Source organism: Ruditapes philippinarum, unplaced genomic scaffold (assembly GCF_026571515.1).
Source record: "Ruditapes philippinarum isolate M1 unplaced genomic scaffold, ASM2657151v2 ctg491_1_1_1_1, whole genome shotgun sequence".
In the NCBI taxonomy this organism is placed as follows: Eukaryota; Metazoa; Mollusca; class Bivalvia; order Venerida; family Veneridae; genus Ruditapes; species Ruditapes philippinarum.
The window spans coordinates 156,093-176,832 of record NW_026853312.1 but is presented as its reverse complement, the minus strand read 5'-3'; the positions used below and the strand labels follow the sequence as shown (position 1 = coordinate 176,832).

Sequence of the window (20,740 nt, the reverse complement as noted above, 5' to 3'; positions counted from 1 at the left end):
TTTTCTCAGTTTACTGACAAAATGTGAATGTGTATGAAAGAATGAGTGGAATATATTAGTGAAAATATCGTCAGAAATAGACTCCGCCGTGAGTGAAATGTACACCTTGAAATAAGTTAAGCACATCCGGCATTTTGCCTCAATTTTGTTATGCCAACAACTGAAATTTTAAATTTTATTTGGGCAATGGTACAAACCACCTGCAACAACTGGAACAAGCTCTGAACCAAAAATGACAACTTTTACCCAAAAATTGCATAAGAAGCCTTACTTGTAGTATGTGGAGAAGGATTGAAGCTATCATCTTGGTACATAGCGGTTACACACGTTATTGAAAATTGACTACATAATGTCATTTAAGGTTACGTAATCGTCAATATTTACCAACAATATCTACCAGTTAAGGTTTTATAAGTGCTCCGACACCATACCAATGAACGAAACTCATACATTTACTGGTTTATGTTTACTTAATTAGTACCGCTAGTTATCAAATTACTATTTCTTAGCTCAATTTAGTCAACATCTCATGACAGTGCTTTTTATCACATCTAATTTTAAATTTCCAATACTGCTTAACTTATTTCCTGGTGTATTGTCATGCCTTGTCAGGGGAAATTACATTAATTTCTGCAAATATCATTTTAATAATATTTCAAAATTCGTAGAATTTTACAGATTTTTTTTTCAACTAAACAATGTGACGTCATGACTTGATAATGTCAATATTAAGAATCAGTAAAACACCTAAACCAATATGAAATTAGTAGAAAGACTATCTTATTTGTATGTTAGATCAAAATATATTTCACTCGTGAATACCAGCCCTTATACTGTCAATCGTGACTACGCCAATCGTAAACGTATTACATCTGATACTTTTTGACATGCAAAACAAACACATATCATCTATATAATGTTTCATTATCAATAGTGCTTTAATTTATAAATGTTCATAATTCAACATTTTGTTTACCAGTGTCTTTTTACAACCATGTAAGCCCAAAATTCATTTGATAATTTGGTTAAGTATTTGTAACAGTCAAAGGTTTCTGAAAACTTACTATATTATATATCACAAAATCAACTGTTACAGTAGAATATCAAATAAGATATACGATAACTAACCGATCTAAAATATAATAAGTGTATTTTTATTTATTCTTTACGTATAAGCTCAGTTTGTTTGTTAATTACACCATTTCATCTTGTATGAATAAAATATAAACACTTAAAAATCTTTTTGTTTTCTTTAACGGGTTGGCTTGTAGCTTAGTAATCATCTTGATATGTGCTACTAAAATGTATATTGAAATTTATGGAAATTTATATTGAAGTTCATTATTTTTCGTGATCTTGAAAGTCCGTGTTAATATACTGCTTGTGTCTACAATCATGGAACATTATTGTAATCTGAGGGATGAGTCAGAATACAACGGAATGTGTTAATAAATTATATTATTTTCAAGTTATCCCCTTAAATTTATATCTTTGTAAATTATAGTATTTCATCTACTTATTAATCATTTAAATCATGAAATACCATTTATTGTTGTCCAGCCCGCCTTAAATAATCATCTTAACGCCACAATTGCGCAGCTCATGGATTGCGACGTAAGTTTAAATTTTATACAAAACCAAAGTGCTTTATAAAAGCATAGACCTTGTCAAAGATCAACGGACTTGTTTTACTTTCCGGCTCTTTTGTTAAAAGTGGTATAGTATCATTTAATTGCCGCTTAACACGTCTACAAATAAATACCGGCCTGTTATTGATCAGTTACTATGAAAAAATGACAGGATGTTGTATTGTCTCGCACATGCGCAATTTGTGGAGGGCAAAAGATCATCGCTTTAAATAGAAATGTTGTAGAAGTTCACAGACAATTCTGAGTTAGCTTAAGGTTAAAAGTGTAAGGAACTCTATATGAAATAGCTTTACTGAAAAGCAGAAATTGCCTTTATAGCTTGCTAAAAATAACATGGAAACGATGATATTTTAAAGAATTATTGCATTTGCGACCAGGTCAGACTTGAAAATCATTGAAATATAAAGCAATCGTTACATATAGGTCCGATGTCGGCCCCTTATCATCTGCAAAGTCGGTCCGATATCAGCAGTCAATGTCGGCCCGACGTCATATGTGCAACCAGGCTCAAAGTCAGGCCGACATCGGATGGCGTTATTGATTTACCGACTTACAGACTATGTCATAAATTCATTCGTAATACCAGTATATATGTTTGCTTTCCTTTGCATAGGGAGCTTTAACATACAACAGAACATATATTAATTTTGCAAATTCTTTTATAACATATGCAGTACTTACTATACAACTTACAAATACTGTCTTGATCTATATATGAAATATATATTGTCATATCACAGATAGATGATTTACCTGCAATGAATCAGTCAGTTTCAAACATCATACTTGAAAGAAAATAATATATTCACATTTTAATTACTAAAGGGCAAGGTTAAGAACAATGTCCTTTCAAAAGGCAAACAGCATCTATCCATTTAGTTCACATTGTAACTTTTCGAAATTTCTTTTTTTTTGATTTATGTTATCTTTTTTGTCATAAGTAGCTCTTTCTACATTTTTTTAAAATATAAAGTATTTACACATTTATAAATCAATTGTTTCAAAAATTATTGGTTTGAAATTCATGAAGTTGAACAAAAAAATCACTCACCAAGATATCAAAGCAAAATCTTTTCACAAAAGACAACTTAACCTCTTCCAAGTATCCATTGCTACAAACTGACAGATTAGGTTGTAAGAAAATGTCCACGGCTATAGCTGTAATTGATTGCTTTCTTCCACTGGAAAAACTTCGTTAGTCTCCAAACAGTCATTTAAGTACTTATGTTTATCATTGGAAACCAGTATTTTTAGTTTCTATATTTATAATCGGACAAAAGTGCTATAAGGCAATTTTGATTTATAGTTGGTAACTAGTGCTTTAAGGAAATTTTGATTTAAAATTGGACACCAGTGCTTAATGGAGCATTTGATTTATAAATGGAAAGCAGTACTTAAAGGACATCGTTTATATAATTGATCCCTAACCTGTCTAACTCTAATTATCAGATAAGTAAATACAATAAGAATTTCAACACAACATGTCGGTAAACCAAAGAGCACATCAGTCGTACAATGGTTCTGTTTTGTACTTTTTGTATATTAAGGTCTATTAAAGCATTCAATCAACCGATCATTTCAAAAGTATTTATTTGACAATCTTAAGAAACTTCTTTAAATGTATAGTTCACAGATATGCATATTTCATTATATGCGCAGACGAGGCTGCATTTGTTTATACCAACCTTTGATGAATAGGCGACTGCCTGTGTCACTTTATTTTCCGAAGTAAACGCCCGGAACTCAACGATGTTTCCTGATCAACATTTCGCACGTAAGATGAAAAAAAAAATGTCATTCATGTGAAATATTTCTGAAATTTCCATTTTTCGAACTGAATGAAGAATTAAAAAACATGCCAGGTATTTACAATTTCAAACAGCAAAGTATATAGAATTATAAATTCCAACTTATTCAATTGTAGGATACTACGTCATCGCGCACCAGCTGAACGCTTAAACCAGGTCATAAATCTATAAGCATTTCTTACAAGTATCCAAAGTACTGCAACCATTAATTTGTGCGCTATATTATATGGTAATATTGTAATTGTTATAATTAAATCGTATTTTACATTCGAGTCGACGGATTTTCTACAAAAAAAAACAATATTCCGATTGAGAGCATTCAGCAGGTGCGCGTTGACGTATTATCCTACCACTGTATTAACTACGTTAATGTTTAAGTAAGTTATGCATATGTCTGCTGTACCAAGTATGCTATATTCAACTCAATTTAGGTGTGTCAGTACCAATTTATTAATTAAATGATGATTTATAAATATTGTTGACTATCGTTACAGGATACGTAATACTTTGCGACATAATTCTTGAACACAGGAGTGAGCGAATGATACATGTATAAAATGTTTTTATCTCTAATTTAATGCAAACAGCTATGATGGAATAGAATAACAACAGTAAAAACTTCGTCAACCGGTCTTGGTTTCACACATAAAAACAATTGTGATAACATAACAAGAGATAAAACAACCCAAACCTCTTCATTAGTTTGGGGTCTAAGCCAATTTACAGTTTATTTGACTCTCAAAGTAATTGTTTATTTTTATATACAAAATGTCATTTTAGATTTAAAAAGTATTTCATTAGCAATAATTATAATTTAATCAAAACGAAATTTGAAAAGGATGTTTATAAATGAGAAAAATAAAACATACATACACAATTGAAAATACGAATAAAACATAACAAAACACGTGAGTAACCTATTTTAGGTAAAAAGAAAATTGGTGGTAGGTACAATCGACAGAATAATCAATTTTCTTTTTCATTTTTTTCTTTTCGAGAAAGGAAATGAAAAAAAAATAAATAAAAGAAACACTATTTGAATGTATGTGTTCCTAAATGAACATGTCGGGTTTCGGTCAATTAATTTTCTAACACCAACATCTTCGCAGTCGGTAGGCGATTATATTTATAAATACTTAAATAATATGCAAAAAATATAATTGATGCAAATTAAAAGCAGTATATCAATTGAAGGCTTCAATGGCCATATAATATATTGGACAAGTATTGAACATCATAAGCTGAGGGCATGATAAGTTCGTTTATTTTGTGTGTTTTTCATGTAAACATAATAATCGCACAGAGTCGTGAACGTTATTGGTGGTCTCGTTATTTTAGACAGTATTTATAACTCAGTAAATAATTGCGCAAAAAACTTAATAGTTCATAATATGTAAAATTATTTGTTCACTAGAAAATGTAATGAGATCTAAACACAGTGTAAAAAGTTTTTTGTAGGCGGAAGTATGGTTAATTAGAATTACAATATCTCAGCAAATAAACTAGAATGTTAACGAACTATATTGTTTATTTTATTCTAGAAGTATCCACTGAATTTTAATTTTAGAACTCTCATTGAAACTTTATTTTAGAATGGCAAGAACTATCCTTTACAATTGTTCTAAACTGTCCAATGAAATTTCCATATTTTAATTTGTAATTTAAAATGAGCGATGAAAATTCTTCTTATGTGCAGTTATTTCCTGTAATTTTAAACAAAAAACAAACTGATTTTAGATTGTCTTCGGCCAATTAAGCTTATCTTCACGTGACTTACCATTATTTGACGTAATTTTAATCGACTTTAAAACAATTGTGTTACAATGTTAAACATTGATGTTTTATTTAGCTTTAAAATGCGTGTTTGTGATAAAATTATGCAACGGTTAATCAGTTAGTTTACTGGACCGATACTAGCAAAAAAGACATTATCTCTATTATTTAAATCCCCCCAGTGTCTGTTAACGTCAGTTTTAATCATGTGTAACGTATCGCTTGGGACATCAATTGTTTGAAATGTTTTATTCATTTGTTTTCTCTCTAACAAAACAATTTATTTGTTATGCTCGTTCAATTTATTAGTTCAATACCTGGTTTAAACACAGAGAATAAACAAAATGATGTCCTCAAACCTAAAGCAGTTAACGGTAGTTTAATGTGACTTATGTGACCTTCATGATATGTTCTCATCTAGCAATAGGGAGACATTCGAGAGCATTGAAATTCAAGAGCGGAAAATTTCAGAATCGGTTTGATTCAGTCTGATCGTAAGTAAATTTGATAGCTTAAACATCTCTCACGTCACCTAGCACTGGCTTATACAGATTTCAAAGTTCTACAATAAACGTTTTTTGATTTAATGATCCCGTAGGACAACAACAATAAAGGCTTTAACTCAATACAATGTTGGAGGTATTGCTCTAGACGCTGAAATAAATCATACTAACAAAATTGACAAATATCGTTTTTAGTTTGTTCTATTTTGTCGATTCTAACATATTTCATTCATTATCGTAAGTAAATCGTTAAATCGGCAAGAATCGAAGAATAAGACGTTTTAAAGTTAATTCCCATAGGCGAAAATGCAAAATTTAAGCATTAATTACTCAAGCGTCTTCTCCGATATATACCGGGATAGGTATTTCTACAGGAATACCTCTTTACTTCACCATTTAGAAAGGATCGGGTACCAAACTTTTATCTAAATATCAAAATGGAACGCTTGGAAACCAACGTTTTCTGATCATCATTTCGCACTTAAGATGCACAATCATGTAAAATATTTCTGAATTTTCAATTTTCGAACAGAATAAAGAAATGAAAAAAGATGCCAGATATTTACGATTACAAAAGCAGAGTATATATAATCACAGATTTGCCAGGTACTTACAATGAGAGGTTTTAACACAGAAAATAAACATTTTGTTACATCTGAACTAAAATCGGTTTGAGATTATGTTGGCTTGATAAACAACCCACAATTTAATATATAATTCGATGTGCTAGAATATATTTGGATTCTTTTAGTAAATTTTATAATATTATCGTACTTTACCTTTGAATTGACGGATTTTCTACACAAATTGGTCCGAGTGGGAGCATTCAGCATGCGCGCGATGACGAAGTTTACTACCATTGTATTAGATATGTAAATATGGCGAGCGATTACCAGAAGAAACAATGCAAATTGAATGTAGATTTACGTTTTGTTTAAAAAGGAGAGAATATGAAATTTTAAATAGTGAGCAATAAATGTTTAACATCAGTAAGAAATTGTATATAAATGATGATTAAATAATATATTTGACAATCATTATAGGATACGTAATACTCTTGTACATAATTCTCGAACAACGGAGTGAGCGAATGATATAAAAAGGTTTAGTCTCTAATTCAATGCAAACAGCTTTTATGAAACAAACAAAAAAAAAAAACACACACACAAAGAAAACCTTAACAACTTATCAAATTGGCCTTGGTTTTACAAACAAATAACAGTTGTGATAAGAAGAGATGGATTTAGAAGAACCTCCGCATTAGTTAAATGGAAGTCGGATTTCTGAAGCCAATTTTAAAATCCACATACAAATAGAAAACATAATGTTGTAATCAATTATTTCTTAACAGTTCATTTGACTCTCAATGTAAGTTGTTTATTTTATATACTAATTGTCATTTTAAATTTACAAACAAAATACTTAGAATATTATTATTTAAGCAAAACGAATTTTGAAAAGGAAGTTAATAAATGAGAAAAAAAAAACATACATAAACACGCAATTGAAAATACGGAAAAAACAAACATAATAAAATCACGCGAGTAACCATTTTTATGTAAAAAAGGCGGTACATTCAATAGAATAATCAATGAGGTTATCAATATCGAGAAAATAAAAAAAATAAATGAAATACGTTTCGAATATGTGTTCCTAAATGAACATGTCGGGTTTCAGTAAATGAACTCAATTCCTTGAAAATACGGAAAAAACAAACATAATAAAATCACGCGAGTATTCATTTTTATGTAAAAAATGCGGTACATTCAATAGAATAATCAATGAGGTTATCAATATCGAGAAAATAAAAAAATAAATGAAATACGTTTCGAATATGTGTTCCTTAATGAACATGTCGGGTTTCAGTAAATGAACTCAATTCCTTACACTAACAACTACGCAGTCGGTAGACGATTATATTTATAGATACTTAATAAATATGCAAAACTATGTAAATTATAAGCAGACAATCAATTGAAGGAATTGAACATCATAAATTGAGAGTATCTGATAAATTCGTTTCTTTGTGTGCTTTTCATGTAAACATAGTAAACTTACAGGATCGTGGCCGTTATTAGTGGTCTCGTTATTTTAGACAATATTTATAACTCATTAAGTTATTGCGTAAACAACTTAATAGTTCTTAATATATAAAATTAGCTGTTCTTTAGAATATGTATTGAGATGTAAACGAATTGTCAAATTTATTTTGTGTTCAATAGAATTATAATATTTCAGCAATTTAACTAGAGACTTAGACAGTTGACGAACTGTCCTGTATATTTTGCTTCAGAGATATCATATACGTTTTATTGTGAAACCATCAATGAAACATAATTTTAGAATGTCAAGAACTATCCTTTACAATTGTTATAGACTGGCCGATAAAATTTCCATATTTCAATTTGTAATTTAAAATGATCGATTATATTTTTTGTCTTATATATTTATTTCTTTCCTGTAAATTTGAAAGAAAATCAAACTGTTTTTAGACGGTCTTTGACCAATAAAGCTTATCTTCGCTTGACGCACCATTTATTGACGTAATCTTAATTGACTTTGGTACAATCGTTTTACAATGTTAAAACTTTATATTCTATTTTTCTGTAAATTGCGTGTGTGTGATTAAATTATGCAAAGGTTAATCAGGAAATCTACTGGACCGATACTGGCAAAGAGACAACATCTCTATTATTTAAATCCCTCCAGTGTCTAGTACGTCACTCTTAATCATGTGTAACATGTCATTTGGGACATGACTTGCTTAAAATGTATTATTCATTTGTTTTCTCTCTAACTAAACAATTTATTTTGTTATGCTCATTAAAATTTATTAGTCTAATATCTGGTTATATTATTCTGTTAACCGGGTTTACAAACAGACTTGCTGAACATATCATTGATTTATTTATGAACGTATATGTCATGTTAATTTCATTTATGCAATTTGTGACTATTCACTGAATTGTTAGATGTTGTTTGATACCATAATACATTTATAAAGTTTGCAAAATAAATACCTAAAACTATAGAGGCAGGGCTTTCGTTTTGGATATTTTGACAAAGTAATAGAAGCAATTAATTTGACCTTCAGTGTTATTGTGAAACATTGTAACAACACAATAGCAAATCATGACATACCATGTATCTATTATCACATAGTTACATTTATATTGAAAGTCGGTGGCAAATACTTGGATACAACTGACAAACGGAAGTACAGTCAGTAAGTACAAGGTTATGGCAACATTTCAATGTCATGTCCGCCTGGTACAGTGTTTAACAATGAAACTTGCCACTGTGACATTCACCATACTAGGCCCAACACTGGGGAAACTCGATGGTATCACCTTTAATTGTTTTCTCTATTTCTTAACCAGTTTTATTCAAAACACGTTAAACACCCTGATTAAATTAATTTGATAATCGTCATTTGCACATAGGGCACTGTCAATAAATTAGTCCCTTAGTTCTTATGCCTCAATGAATAAGCCAATTTATATTACAACTATCAAAGCATGTTGAGGAGTAGATACCCACACACCTAAAATATACCTTTTTCATCAAATGCATGAACTTAATTTAAGGTAGTCTTACTGTAATGCTTTCTTGTCAAAAATTCTAACATCGGCCAATATCGTAGCAAATCGGTTATTTCCGTTTCGGAAAAAACGGAAAATTATTGCTTCACTTATCGATGATAAAAGTTTTTGGCGGGAAAGCATTACAGCCAAACTACCTTAAATCAATAATTGTAATATATAAATGATATAACATTTTACAGTTTGTCTAAGACGTATAATACTTCATACTTTGTTTCAAAGGTTATAGTATGTGCTAATTAACAGTTGCATTGTCAAACTTGCATCGTTTCTTACTTTGCTATGTTTTAAGTTTTACTGTGAATTCGGAACACAAAGAGAAAAAGAAAATGCTAAGACAACAATTTTATTACACAAATGAAATAAATGAACAAACAAAAACAACATTTACAACAAAATATAGATGTTTCAATAGAAATTAATAAATGGGTTGTTTTTACATTTCATAGGCACTAATATGACATGACACAGCTCGTTTGTATTGCTAGTTTACAGACCTCAATCCTACTGCTTATTTTACATTTTGAGAATGACCAGTGACATGGTAGTAGGAGTCTACGCAGGGACACACGATGTCGAATTGTGGTCAACAGGGCAAAATCGGGTCACAACCATGTTTTCTTCATACATGTATAACACCAATGCTGGTTGAAACCGCGAATTTTATTTGCCATTTTGAAAATTCTTTATCATATACTATCATAAATTTAATTATTTTCCAATGTCATAGAGTTTCACAATTTTAATCCTTACATCTAAATACATTAATCCTTCTTTCATGTGAATAACTTTAACTTAATTTCAATAAGACCTGTTATAGGCAAGACAACCTCCCCCCCCCGTCCTGCAAACTGTGTTAATAGCGAGGAAGAGAGTTCACATATTTCTATCAGAGTTTGGCGGTCGACTACTGGCACCATTTAAAATTTCAGAGTCGGTGAAATTAGTATGGTCGTTAATAATTATGACAATTTCTCTCACGCCACCTAGCACCGGCTTATGTAGATTTCAATCTTTAACAATAAGCGTTTCGATTCAATGATCCCGTATGGTCAAACAGAAAATGAATTTAACTCTAATGTTGGGGCAGAACCGCTTGGAGAACTCTTAATCACAAGATAACAAAAAATATCCTTTGATGTTTTTCCGCCGATATTAACATTTTTCATTAATTATCGAATATTAATCGGTGTGAAGAGACGAATTAGACGTTTTAAAGTTCATTCTCATTGGTGAAATGGCGAAATCATAGCTTTTAATAATTCAAGCGCATTGTCTGGTATGAACGACTTCAGAAGTATACATGAATGAAGTCAGAGTTTAGAATTATCTTGAACGAAGTTAGAGCTTTCATTGGACAGATGAAGGACTATCTAATTCCACAGTGTGGCGACGATAACGATAGTTTCTAAATATATTTGATAGAAACTGTGCACTTAAATATCAAAATTCTCTTCAGTCATTCGCAGACTATGTTAGCATTTAAGTCACAATTACGCATTTTTTCGTCGGCAAACTCCCTTCTAAAAAACGCGCAGCTAGTTCCGATTCTGTCACGAAGCCAAATGAAAGCATCTGTATCCATCTCAGCTAGACCTGGTAAAATAATGGAAACCATTTATAACATACTTATAAAGGAAATATTGAGAAATATTGATGAAATAAAATGCGTATTTTCATTTTCCGTATTTTCACTGTAAAAATTTATTTTTCACTGCAGTGAAACATATTTGCCGTATTTTCACTGGTGTCTTGTCGGACTACTTTCTTTTAAATTCAGCCAGTGCACAAAATATAAGGGACATTTTTTCAAATTGTATTGTGAAAAAAGAAAAAAATGTATATAATAAACAGAAAATTCAAGTTTTTTTCTATAAAAACATGATTTATTTTCATCTTGTGGCATGAAAATTACCATATTTCACTCGTGGATACCGCCACTCATGAACTATTTATTTACATACCACTCGATGAAAGTAAATCATGTATTTATAGAAAAAACTTGAATATCCTCTATTTATTATCTTTATTGTACATGATATCAAATATATTCAAATCTTAAGTCTTCAGGCTAAATACCACAAAAGTATATATTTATTTATAAGAATTCTTAAAATTAATAAAAATATATTTGTTTGTTCTCTTTTTTTGGATTTGTATAAAATGTTGAAATATGTACAATGCATATCTTTCTTTCTTGAGATTCGTTTATAATGATAGCTATGGGCAATCTTAATAAAACGGGCTTATAGAAAGTTTAGTGTATTATGCTTGAATGATGAACATTTAATGTCATTGGTTTCTTTGATTAATTTTGTGAAAAATATAATCAAAAATAAAGTACAAAATGAAACACATAAATATCGTTTAACTCTAACATAATTTCGTTGGTTATCAAAATGTATGAAAGCATAGGTGCTAACATAAAAACAAATGCAATGCGAAAGAGCCCCAAAAAAACATTCAATAATAAAACTTTGCTAATATGTAAAATTCTTTACCTGCGTCGGATTGAAGGTCTAGTTTGTCTTGTTCATTTTCAAGAGTCAGAATATTTTCACCCAGTAAATTGCAGAAGTCGGACGCATTTTGGTGGGTAAGCGGTACATAATATTGAAACTGGTTTTGTATGTGGCGACATCGTTCGCCGGTCATGTAACCAAGGCCACATGGTAGCTAAAAATAGAATAAAGCATGCAAGTCAAATGCAAAAATAAATTTACTGTTAAAAATATGAGTCAGAAAAAGAACAACCTTTTTCAGATGCATTTTTGTCCACTGTGTTCGAGTCAATAATGTTCACCAATCAATAAATGATAATTGTTATCCAAACTTGTCCTTTTCGTCGTATTTTTCATTTGTGCAAATCTTAATGTTATCCCAAGTATGTTTCTTCAGTCTGTTTATGTTTATTATCAACATTATTTCAAGAGGACAAATTAAAATGAAATGGTAATCATATTTGTTTATTATTTTTAAATGTAGATATTGTATACTAGCATGCTTGGCATTGTATCCGGCATAATGTTTGCCAATAAATGTGCTATGCTCTGAATTTCCACCAACATTTTATATATATAATAAAGAAACAATCATTCATTGAAATATCAATCAATCGATCAATCGTTTAAAAACAAACAAAAATCAAACCTTTTCGTACAGTTTCCATCCGGTTTCAGACTGCATGTGGTATTCCCTGGACTTCATTTTCAGGGTATTTATTTCACAAACCTGCGAAACTTTATTAAAGTTGACTGATGTACATGTGTCATCAGATGCGCAGACAAGACAACATTGGCTTACACCAACTTTCAATGGAAAGGGGACACCCTGCACCATTCTTAAATCGGCAGGGAACGCCCGGAAATCAAAGTTGTCTGATACACATTTCGCACGTAAGATGTACAAAGCAAAAATGATATGCTTGAACAGTAATCCCGATATTTCTATTTTTTCAAACATATTGAAAAATATTAAATTAAAAATGCAATGCATTTACAATTACAAATTGTAGTGTAATGAAAATCACAAATAAGAAATGTCCGGGTATTTATTATTTCAAATTGCCAGATATTCACAATCACAAACTGCAAGTGATAATTATTACGGGATGCCTAGAATGGTAAACGTGCGCAAATAATCAAGTATATATATACTTTTTTAACCCGGACACATCCGAGGAGAGACAACTTTCTAATTACTCAATTACTCTTTTTATAACTTGTACAGTTGTTAATAGTACAAATTCAGCGTCCGTTAAATTAAAATCCATTTCAGAGTATTATCAAATCTTCGGAACAGTAGATAGATAATTAATTTAGGGATAGGACCGGTCTGCAACGAGAACAGTTTTCACTAGTGTTTCAAATATTAATTAAACAATTGAAATGCATCATTTGGATATTCCCATATAATGCAACTTAAAAAGAAAAAATGATCATAAAGTTATAAGTGATTCGGAGTGAACATTTATTTGATGAATGTTAGTATGTTTTTTCTAGAACCTTTATTGTTTGCTATGTAAACATCTGTTTTATTGGATCAAGCATCTCACATTTACAAAAAAACGTTCATGAAGTGTTTTTTGTTTCCTCAAAATAAATGCTTTAAATGCAAATTTTAGTTGTATCATATCCTTTTTAAAACAATTGACATTTAAGCACGATTCCCTAAATACAATACGAGTATAGTGGGTTTCAATACTTTGTCGTATCTTATCGCGAACATCTTTGATTTAGAAAATCACTAGCATTAAAATCTTTAATCCTTGACGGAGTTCGCAAAACGGGCCCGGGCTTGAATAATAATAATTATAATAATTAAAATAATATTTAAAATAATAATAATAATAATAATAATAGTAATAATAATAATTAATAATGATAATAACAAAAATAAAAATAATAATAATAATAATAATTATATTATTTATAATGATAATAATAAAAGTTATAATAATTATAAAAATAATAATAGTAATGACAATAATAATAATAATAATGATAATATTAATGATAAATAATAATAATAATTATAATAATAATAATAATAGATAAAAAAAATAAAAATATTATCAAATTAGTTGAAAACTCGCTATTTTAAAATGTTTTTATTCATTATTTCGCAAAAGTACTCATCTTGCTTTATAAAAAACATATCAATGTGTACAAATATGACGCATATGATTTGTTTATAATCGGATATTTCAAGGAACAGACTTAAAGCAGCACGCCTCCAGATTCAGATTTTCATGAAAATTTTGAAAATGTATTTGAATTTATAATATTGTGAAATGACCAAAAGGAAGCAATTTACACATTATCAATGACACTTACAACCAACGTAAATTACCAAAAAGTGGTCAAAATATGCATAAATAGCCCTTACTGCATTAGTAACGCAGTAGAAATATACTTTTAAATCCCGAAAAATCAGTCATTAATCGCACATAACATGTAAAATATTACTTAAATCTTGAATCATTTTACTTTTCCTAAAATCTTTGTACATTTTTCTCAAGTTTGATTTTATTGAAATATTTTGACTCATCTGAAGGCATGCAGCTTGAAACGACTGCGTTCGTTTGTTGGAAGTTTCCATGGACCATAAAAGACAACAATTGTATTACACATAATTACTTTATATCATGATTTGGAATGTTTTCCTGTTCTATTTCATTATACTCAGTACACTTTCAATGAGGATTTGAAAACCATATTGATATATATACAACAGTGCAATTATTTTTCTCATTGATTCATATTTTGTTTGTTTGTTTTGGTTTTACGTCACACCGACACAGAATAGGTCATTCGGCGACGTTTCAGCTTTACTGGTGAAGGAAGACCTCAGGTGCCCTTCCGTGCATTATTTCAGGCATGAATGGGCACCTGAGTAGAATCACCGACGTTCTGTAAGCTAGCTTGATAGTCATTGATTCATATAGGGAAAAAAAGGAAACCAAATTGATATTAAGCAATAGAGTTTTTTTCACACATTGTATATATCAGTGTTTTTTTCATAGAGGTTCCAGTGGGAATGAGATAACGAACATTCCCAACAGCCAGATAATAATAAATAAAATAAAAACAAGTAATTATTGAAATGAAATTTATTCTTATTTATACAACTGTTAAAATTGAAAGGTACATGTCTTGAATGAAGTACATGTATAAATTATTTCCATTGAAAAAAAACAGGAAAAAAAAAGAAGAAAAGAAACACATTTTAAATCCTGATTAAACATTAATTTCTCTAACATAAGATGTCCGTATGAACTAAATAGTCTTTTATATCGTTTTATTCTTTTTTTGTAATGACAGCGAAAATAACTGCCTTACTATATTGTTATCGCTGTGAGAAAGCTTTCGACAGCATGCGACAACCTGGTTTTTGTTCATATTATCTGAAATTTCCATTTCAAACAAAATTGGTAGGGCACTAGGTACAGAAGCGCACATAATCTTTTTATTTTGCTTATTTCTGTCACGAAGCAAAAATGAAATTGCAATAAGACAGTTATAATACATGAAATTCATTAGTTACGGAGATATTTCACTGGCTGGGGCGACATCTCGGAATGTTTCTGCAAAAAATTGACTCAGGCTTACGGCCTCGCATTTGTTTTAGAAGAAACTTCCCTCGATGTCGTCCCAGCCAGTGTTTTCTCCCCGTAACTCATTCGTTTCATACTAAATAACTTTAACATAATGTTTACAAAGTCAGTGAAAGCAACATAAGAATTAAGTTTTTACATTACAATTTACATAATTAGCTCGGGTCGCAAAATATTCAATCTTGTAGCGTGTACACATTACATTTTTGCATGCACTGTTACGGTAGATTCTTCAGATATTTTCCCGAGAATTTAACTTATTTACGTACAAAACTCATACGGACGTTTTGCTGATTACTAATAACCCTCTAGGAAGCTATACGGATTAGAAGTATTTTTACCGTACGAAGACTTTATACGAAGTTTTACATATTGTTAAGTATTCCTTTGCCGTCTTTAAGGCAATAGTTTTGGTGATATTATGTGAGCAAGATATGTGTGACAATTAAAATATACCCATTGACATGCACATTTTAATCAAATATGAAATAACGTCATCAATAATGTCATTACTATAGGCATTCGGTTTGTAGGAAAAATATTAATAAGAAAATGCGTTCCGTACGTTTTACCTCTTGAAATATCTTAAATTCGTTCATCTAAGTGTACTTGTTGGCTTGGTAGCTCTGTATATTTATAATTTTATAAATTTTGACAATATTTCCCGAAATGTCAGGAAATTGCCCGAAAAATTGCAAACCCATCAATATATTTATTGGGGCAGACATGCAATTATTGTTATTATATATATATAAACATATGTATGATCGCCTCGTTTTAATTATAAAACAAACAATTCTAGAATGAATATATTATTTCTGTTATTTTTTGCGAAAGTTTATTTTAGACTGTGCTTTGAAATGAAAGCGAAAGACCTTTTCTAAAGTTGTGTATTTCAAGGGCGGACAAAATAAAATCTGCTTAATTCAGAGGGATTTCATGTCAATTTGTTACTTTCATTGGTTAATAAGAAAGATGACTTATTGTAAAAGACAAATATCAATTGTTGACAGATGAGTAAACATCAAGAGGCGACTAGGAGTTTCGAAAACATGGAATTTATTTAAAGTCTTAAAGCAGTCAAACGAACGCTGGGTGTTTACTTATCATTTGGACTGGTGACTGTCATTGGTTTTACACAATTAAATTCAATTATTGATCGTAGGATACTAAAATATACCCACATATCACCAAGAGCAGTTCTGAAGCGTATTTTTCAGACTGTTAAAACGAAATACAAAACAAATGAGACTGTAATTGCCGATTAGTAAATTGAACGAAATTAAGAATTGAAGTAATTTTCATCGTTTTATGAAGTGTGAATTTCAGTTATTTCAGCTTATCTTTGTTCTAAACAACTCGGAAAAGGTCGAAAGTTTGACGAATGTTTAAGCAAACAATCAATTGCGTTACATGTACCACATGGAGAAAATCTTTAAAAAGAAGTGGATAACTTTAACTGTGAAATTATCAAATATAATTTTCAGTGATACACTTAAAAGCATAAGCAATATAGTACGTTTGTAATAATCAATCATGTTATATAAACTTTATGTTGAATTCCGCACACAATATAACAAATTTAGAACTATCCTCGATAAATAAAGATCTATACATGAACGAATTTAAAACTATTCTTCGACGAAATTGGGACTATCCTTGAAGGCAGACTTTTGGAAGAGAAAGGTCAATATCAGTTTCAGGATGACACAATAATCAATAGTGTACAAATACCACTGTGTCAAACATGCACGTCCGATATAATGCAGATAGAGACTGTTATCTTCTATATCAAGGTCGTTGGCAGACTATGGCGGCATTTGAGTTACAATCAATCATTATTAAATCATCAAACTTTCTCCTATAACAATAACAGTTAGATCCTACGCTGCCACGAAGCCAAATCCTAGCATCCATATTCATACCAGCTAAACCTGGAAACAATTACATGAATTAATTTGTTTTATTGTATAATGATTACACAGAAGTTCATATATAAGGCTGAATATCACTTAATTCAATAAACGCTTGATGATTTTATAAATTATGAACTAAAATAAAGCGAAATATTAATATCTTTCGTTATGTTATGTGTTAAGATGTTTCACCGTATTCACTGTATCTCTACAATGGACTTAAAAATCATTACCTGCATCAGCCTCAAGATCTCTTCTGTCTTGACTATTTCCCAGCGCCACCAGGTTTTCACCAAGTGAATGACAAAAGTCGTACGCTTCCTGACGTGTTCTGATTTTGTCAGGTTGAAACAAGTTTTGAATATGACGACATCGTTTGCCGCTCATATAGCCAATGCCGCACGGTAGCTAATAAAAATGAAATTAAAATGTTGAAAGAGATTCGTGAACCGGAACTTTGATTGTGTGCAATTGTTAAATGTAAAGAAAACAGTAAAAAAACAATTTTTTCTTATCTTTCTTGGGAAAATATTGTATAATTTTAACAGTTTTTTTTACTGTGAATGACACGATAATTTCATTTTAATTTTCACCGATGGTAGATCGGACTTTGATATCCACATCTTGTTTCTATATTTTTTTATGCAAGGTAAGATATAACTTGAAAGCTGGTTTTACACCCATAAATGCAATCACTATTTTAATAACTACATTAACTAAATACGTGATTTAAAAGAACAAATTCATTACATTGGGACAATGCCTGCAACAAGGAAACTGCCATTATGGTCATTATTTGAATGCTTGAGTGAAAAAATATATACACGAAAAAATGAATATATAAAAGAAAGAAAGAAAGAAAGATAGAAAGAAAGATAGATAGAAATAAATTTAATAAATAAATAAAGAAAGAAAGAAAGAAAGAAAGAAGAAAAGAAAAAGATAGAATGAATGAATAAATGAATGAATGAATGAATGGAATGAATGAATGAATGAATGAATGGAATGAATGAATGAACGAACAACGAATGGATAGGATGGCCGGCGTATGGACGGATAGGCAGAAAAACGGGCTTGCAGGTAGTCAGTCATAATTATATATTGTTTTACATTTAATAAATAATAACATACAAACCTTTTCATACAACTTCCATCCTGAATAAGGTTGCACACGAAATTTCAGAGACTTCATTTTCAGGGTATTTATTTCACAAACTTTAGAAACTTTATTAAAGTTTACGGATGTACATGTGTCATTATATGAGCAGACGAGACAACATTCTTTTATATATCAACTACCGATGGATAAGCGTCTCCCTGCTTCATCCTCAATTCGATAGGGAACGCCCGGAAATTTACAGAGTTTGGCTGCTGCACATTTTGCGTTTAAGATACACAGAGCAAAACTATATGCGCTAAGGCATTTTCTGCAATTGCCATTTTTATACAACAAAATGAAGTATTTATAATTCCAATTTGCCACCTATATTTACAATCACCAAAATGTCATCTTTATTATGATCACATTCAAGAAAGACATTTATCAAATAGGTTATAATCTAATCTTGAAAAAAAAAAAACACAATAAAAACAAGCTGAAGACACTTTGAAAATAAATATTTTTTCTTCCCTATCAATAACCTCTAAATTTTAATTGAATAGTTGTTCATATAGAACAACACCCGTTGCCTGTTAAACCTTAAATTGCGTCGGTAAAATAAATTTATTGTCAAATTGATATAGCATTGTTATTCAACTAAATCAACTGAATAATTAAATGGCTTTGAAACAAAAAAAATCTTTAAATAAGTGATGAAGACACTGTTTATTAATGAGGTACTCACTATTGGAAAAGTTTGTCATTTATAATGCAGTGACCTGTACTGATGTTTTGATTTATCAAAGCAGTCAGTAGTTTCAGCGCACAACATGAAATGGTATTAATATCAATTATACAGAAGCACTATTATTTGTAGTTTCCACTGAGTTGTAAAAAGGATAAGTGTTTAACATGCAGCATAAAACACAATCGAACACGCGCGCGCGCACGCATGCACACATACACATTACATATACACACGGAAATATAAAATTAAAAAATGAATAAATAATCCAAAAACAAACATCACAACATACAATCCATACCTATTTTTAGAATTACTTTTATGTATATGTCAAAGATGGTGAAGGTAATAATTGGGCAACTGTCTGAAAGTGCAAATCAAATCAATATGAACGCACTTGATAAACGACTACCTAAGAATGCTACAGACAAAATTTGGTGATCAACAATCCATTAGTTCTGTAGAAGGAGACGTTGAAAGATATTTCTATTTTAAGCTTTAGTGGCCCCTAAAAGAACCAATCAAATTAATATAAACAAACTTGATTAATGACTACCAAAGAATGCTTCAGAAAAACATTGGTGATCATCTATCAATTATTTTAGTAGGAAATGATGTTCAAATATTTTTTTCTATTTTTAGCTCTGGCGGCCCATTAAAGGGGCCAGTCAAATTAATATGAGCAAACTTGATATAACAGACACATAAAAATGCTACAGACAAAATTTGGTGATCATCCATCAATTAGTTTTTTAGCAGTTGACGTTTAAAGATATTTCTATATTTAGCTTTAGCGGTCCCTACAAGGGGCCAATCAAATTAATATATGCAAACGTGATAAAAGACTACATAAGAATGCTACAGACAAAGTTTGATGATCATCTATCAATTATTTCAGTAGGAAATGATGTACAATGTTTTTTATATATGTTTTTAGCTTTAGCAGCCCCTAAAAATGGCTAATTATATAAGTATGAGCAAACGTGATAAAAAACTACCTACACAGTTTTCTGTTGATACCTCTAACGGTTTAATAGCTATGTTCCTGACAATGTTTAATTTAAAAGAGAAAAAATGGACAAAGGACAATAACTCCAAAACAAGGTTAGACACGGTTCTTTCTCACTACACTTCTACCTAATGAAATCTATTCACCTGCAAAGTTACAGTCTGATATCTCTTATACTTTCAGAGCTTTGTCCTGGATAATGTTTAAAATGTAGACATGAAAAAAGGCAATAACTCTAAAATTAAGCAAGGCTGAGTTCCAGTTGTTTTGCTCTGCACTTTTTCTTCATTAGATCTACCCATCTACAAGGTTCACGTTGACACCTCTTATGGTTCAAGAGTTATGTCCCAGACAAAATTCAAAGTGTAAAAAATAAACTAAGGGCTATAACTCTAAAATAAGACAATGCAGAGTTACGTTTCTTACGCACTGCACTTTGTTCTAAATGAGATCTATCGGCCTACAAAGTTTCCGGATTATATCTCATACAGTTTCAGAGTTTTTGGACAAAGTTCAAAGTT

General features: G+C 30.5%; 2 protein-coding genes across 2 annotated transcripts; both read right to left on the bottom strand.

The window, feature by feature from the left end:
- Positions 1-10,776: 10,776 nt before the first annotated feature.
- Positions 10,777-13,123, bottom strand: LOC132736472 (uncharacterized). Its single transcript, XM_060723616.1, has 3 exons — positions 12,486-13,123; positions 11,837-12,011; positions 10,777-10,931 (listed from the first exon to the last, which is right to left on the bottom strand). The coding sequence occupies exons 1-3, from the start codon at positions 12,828-12,830 to the stop codon at positions 10,795-10,797; spliced, it is 657 nt and encodes a 218-aa protein (XP_060579599.1). The 5' UTR covers positions 12,831-13,123; the 3' UTR covers positions 10,777-10,794.
- Positions 13,124-15,073: 1,950 nt separating this feature from the next.
- Positions 15,074-18,710, bottom strand: LOC132736471 (uncharacterized). The gene is made up of 3 exons (XM_060723615.1): positions 18,502-18,710; positions 17,600-17,774; positions 15,074-17,384 (listed from the first exon to the last, which is right to left on the bottom strand). The coding sequence occupies exons 1-3, from the start codon at positions 18,556-18,558 to the stop codon at positions 17,242-17,244; spliced, it is 375 nt and encodes a 124-aa protein (XP_060579598.1). The 5' UTR covers positions 18,559-18,710; the 3' UTR covers positions 15,074-17,241.
- Positions 18,711-20,740: the final 2,030 nt, after the last annotated feature.

Excerpts from the sequence above, each read along its gene's own strand:
- LOC132736471 (XM_060723615.1), bottom strand. The coding sequence starts at position 18,558 with ATGAAGTCTCTGAAATTTCGTGTGCAACCTTATTCAGGATGGAAGTTG. Across the intron at positions 17,775-18,501 it reads GATGGAAGTTGTATGAAAAG|CTACCGTGCGGCATTGGCTA; the intron begins GTTTGTATGTTA and ends CATTTTTATTAG. Across the intron at positions 17,385-17,599 it reads AGATCTTGAGGCTGATGCAG|GTTTAGCTGGTATGAATATG; the intron begins GTAATGATTTTT and ends AATTGTTTCCAG.
- LOC132736472 (XM_060723616.1), bottom strand. The coding sequence starts at position 12,830 with ATGCATTGCATTTTTAATTTAATATTTTTCAATATGTTTGAAAAAATA. Across the intron at positions 12,012-12,485 it reads GATGGAAACTGTACGAAAAG|CTACCATGTGGCCTTGGTTA; the intron begins GTTTGATTTTTG and ends TTCTATTTTTAG. Across the intron at positions 10,932-11,836 it reads AGACCTTCAATCCGACGCAG|GTCTAGCTGAGATGGATACA; the intron begins GTAAAGAATTTT and ends TTATTTTACCAG.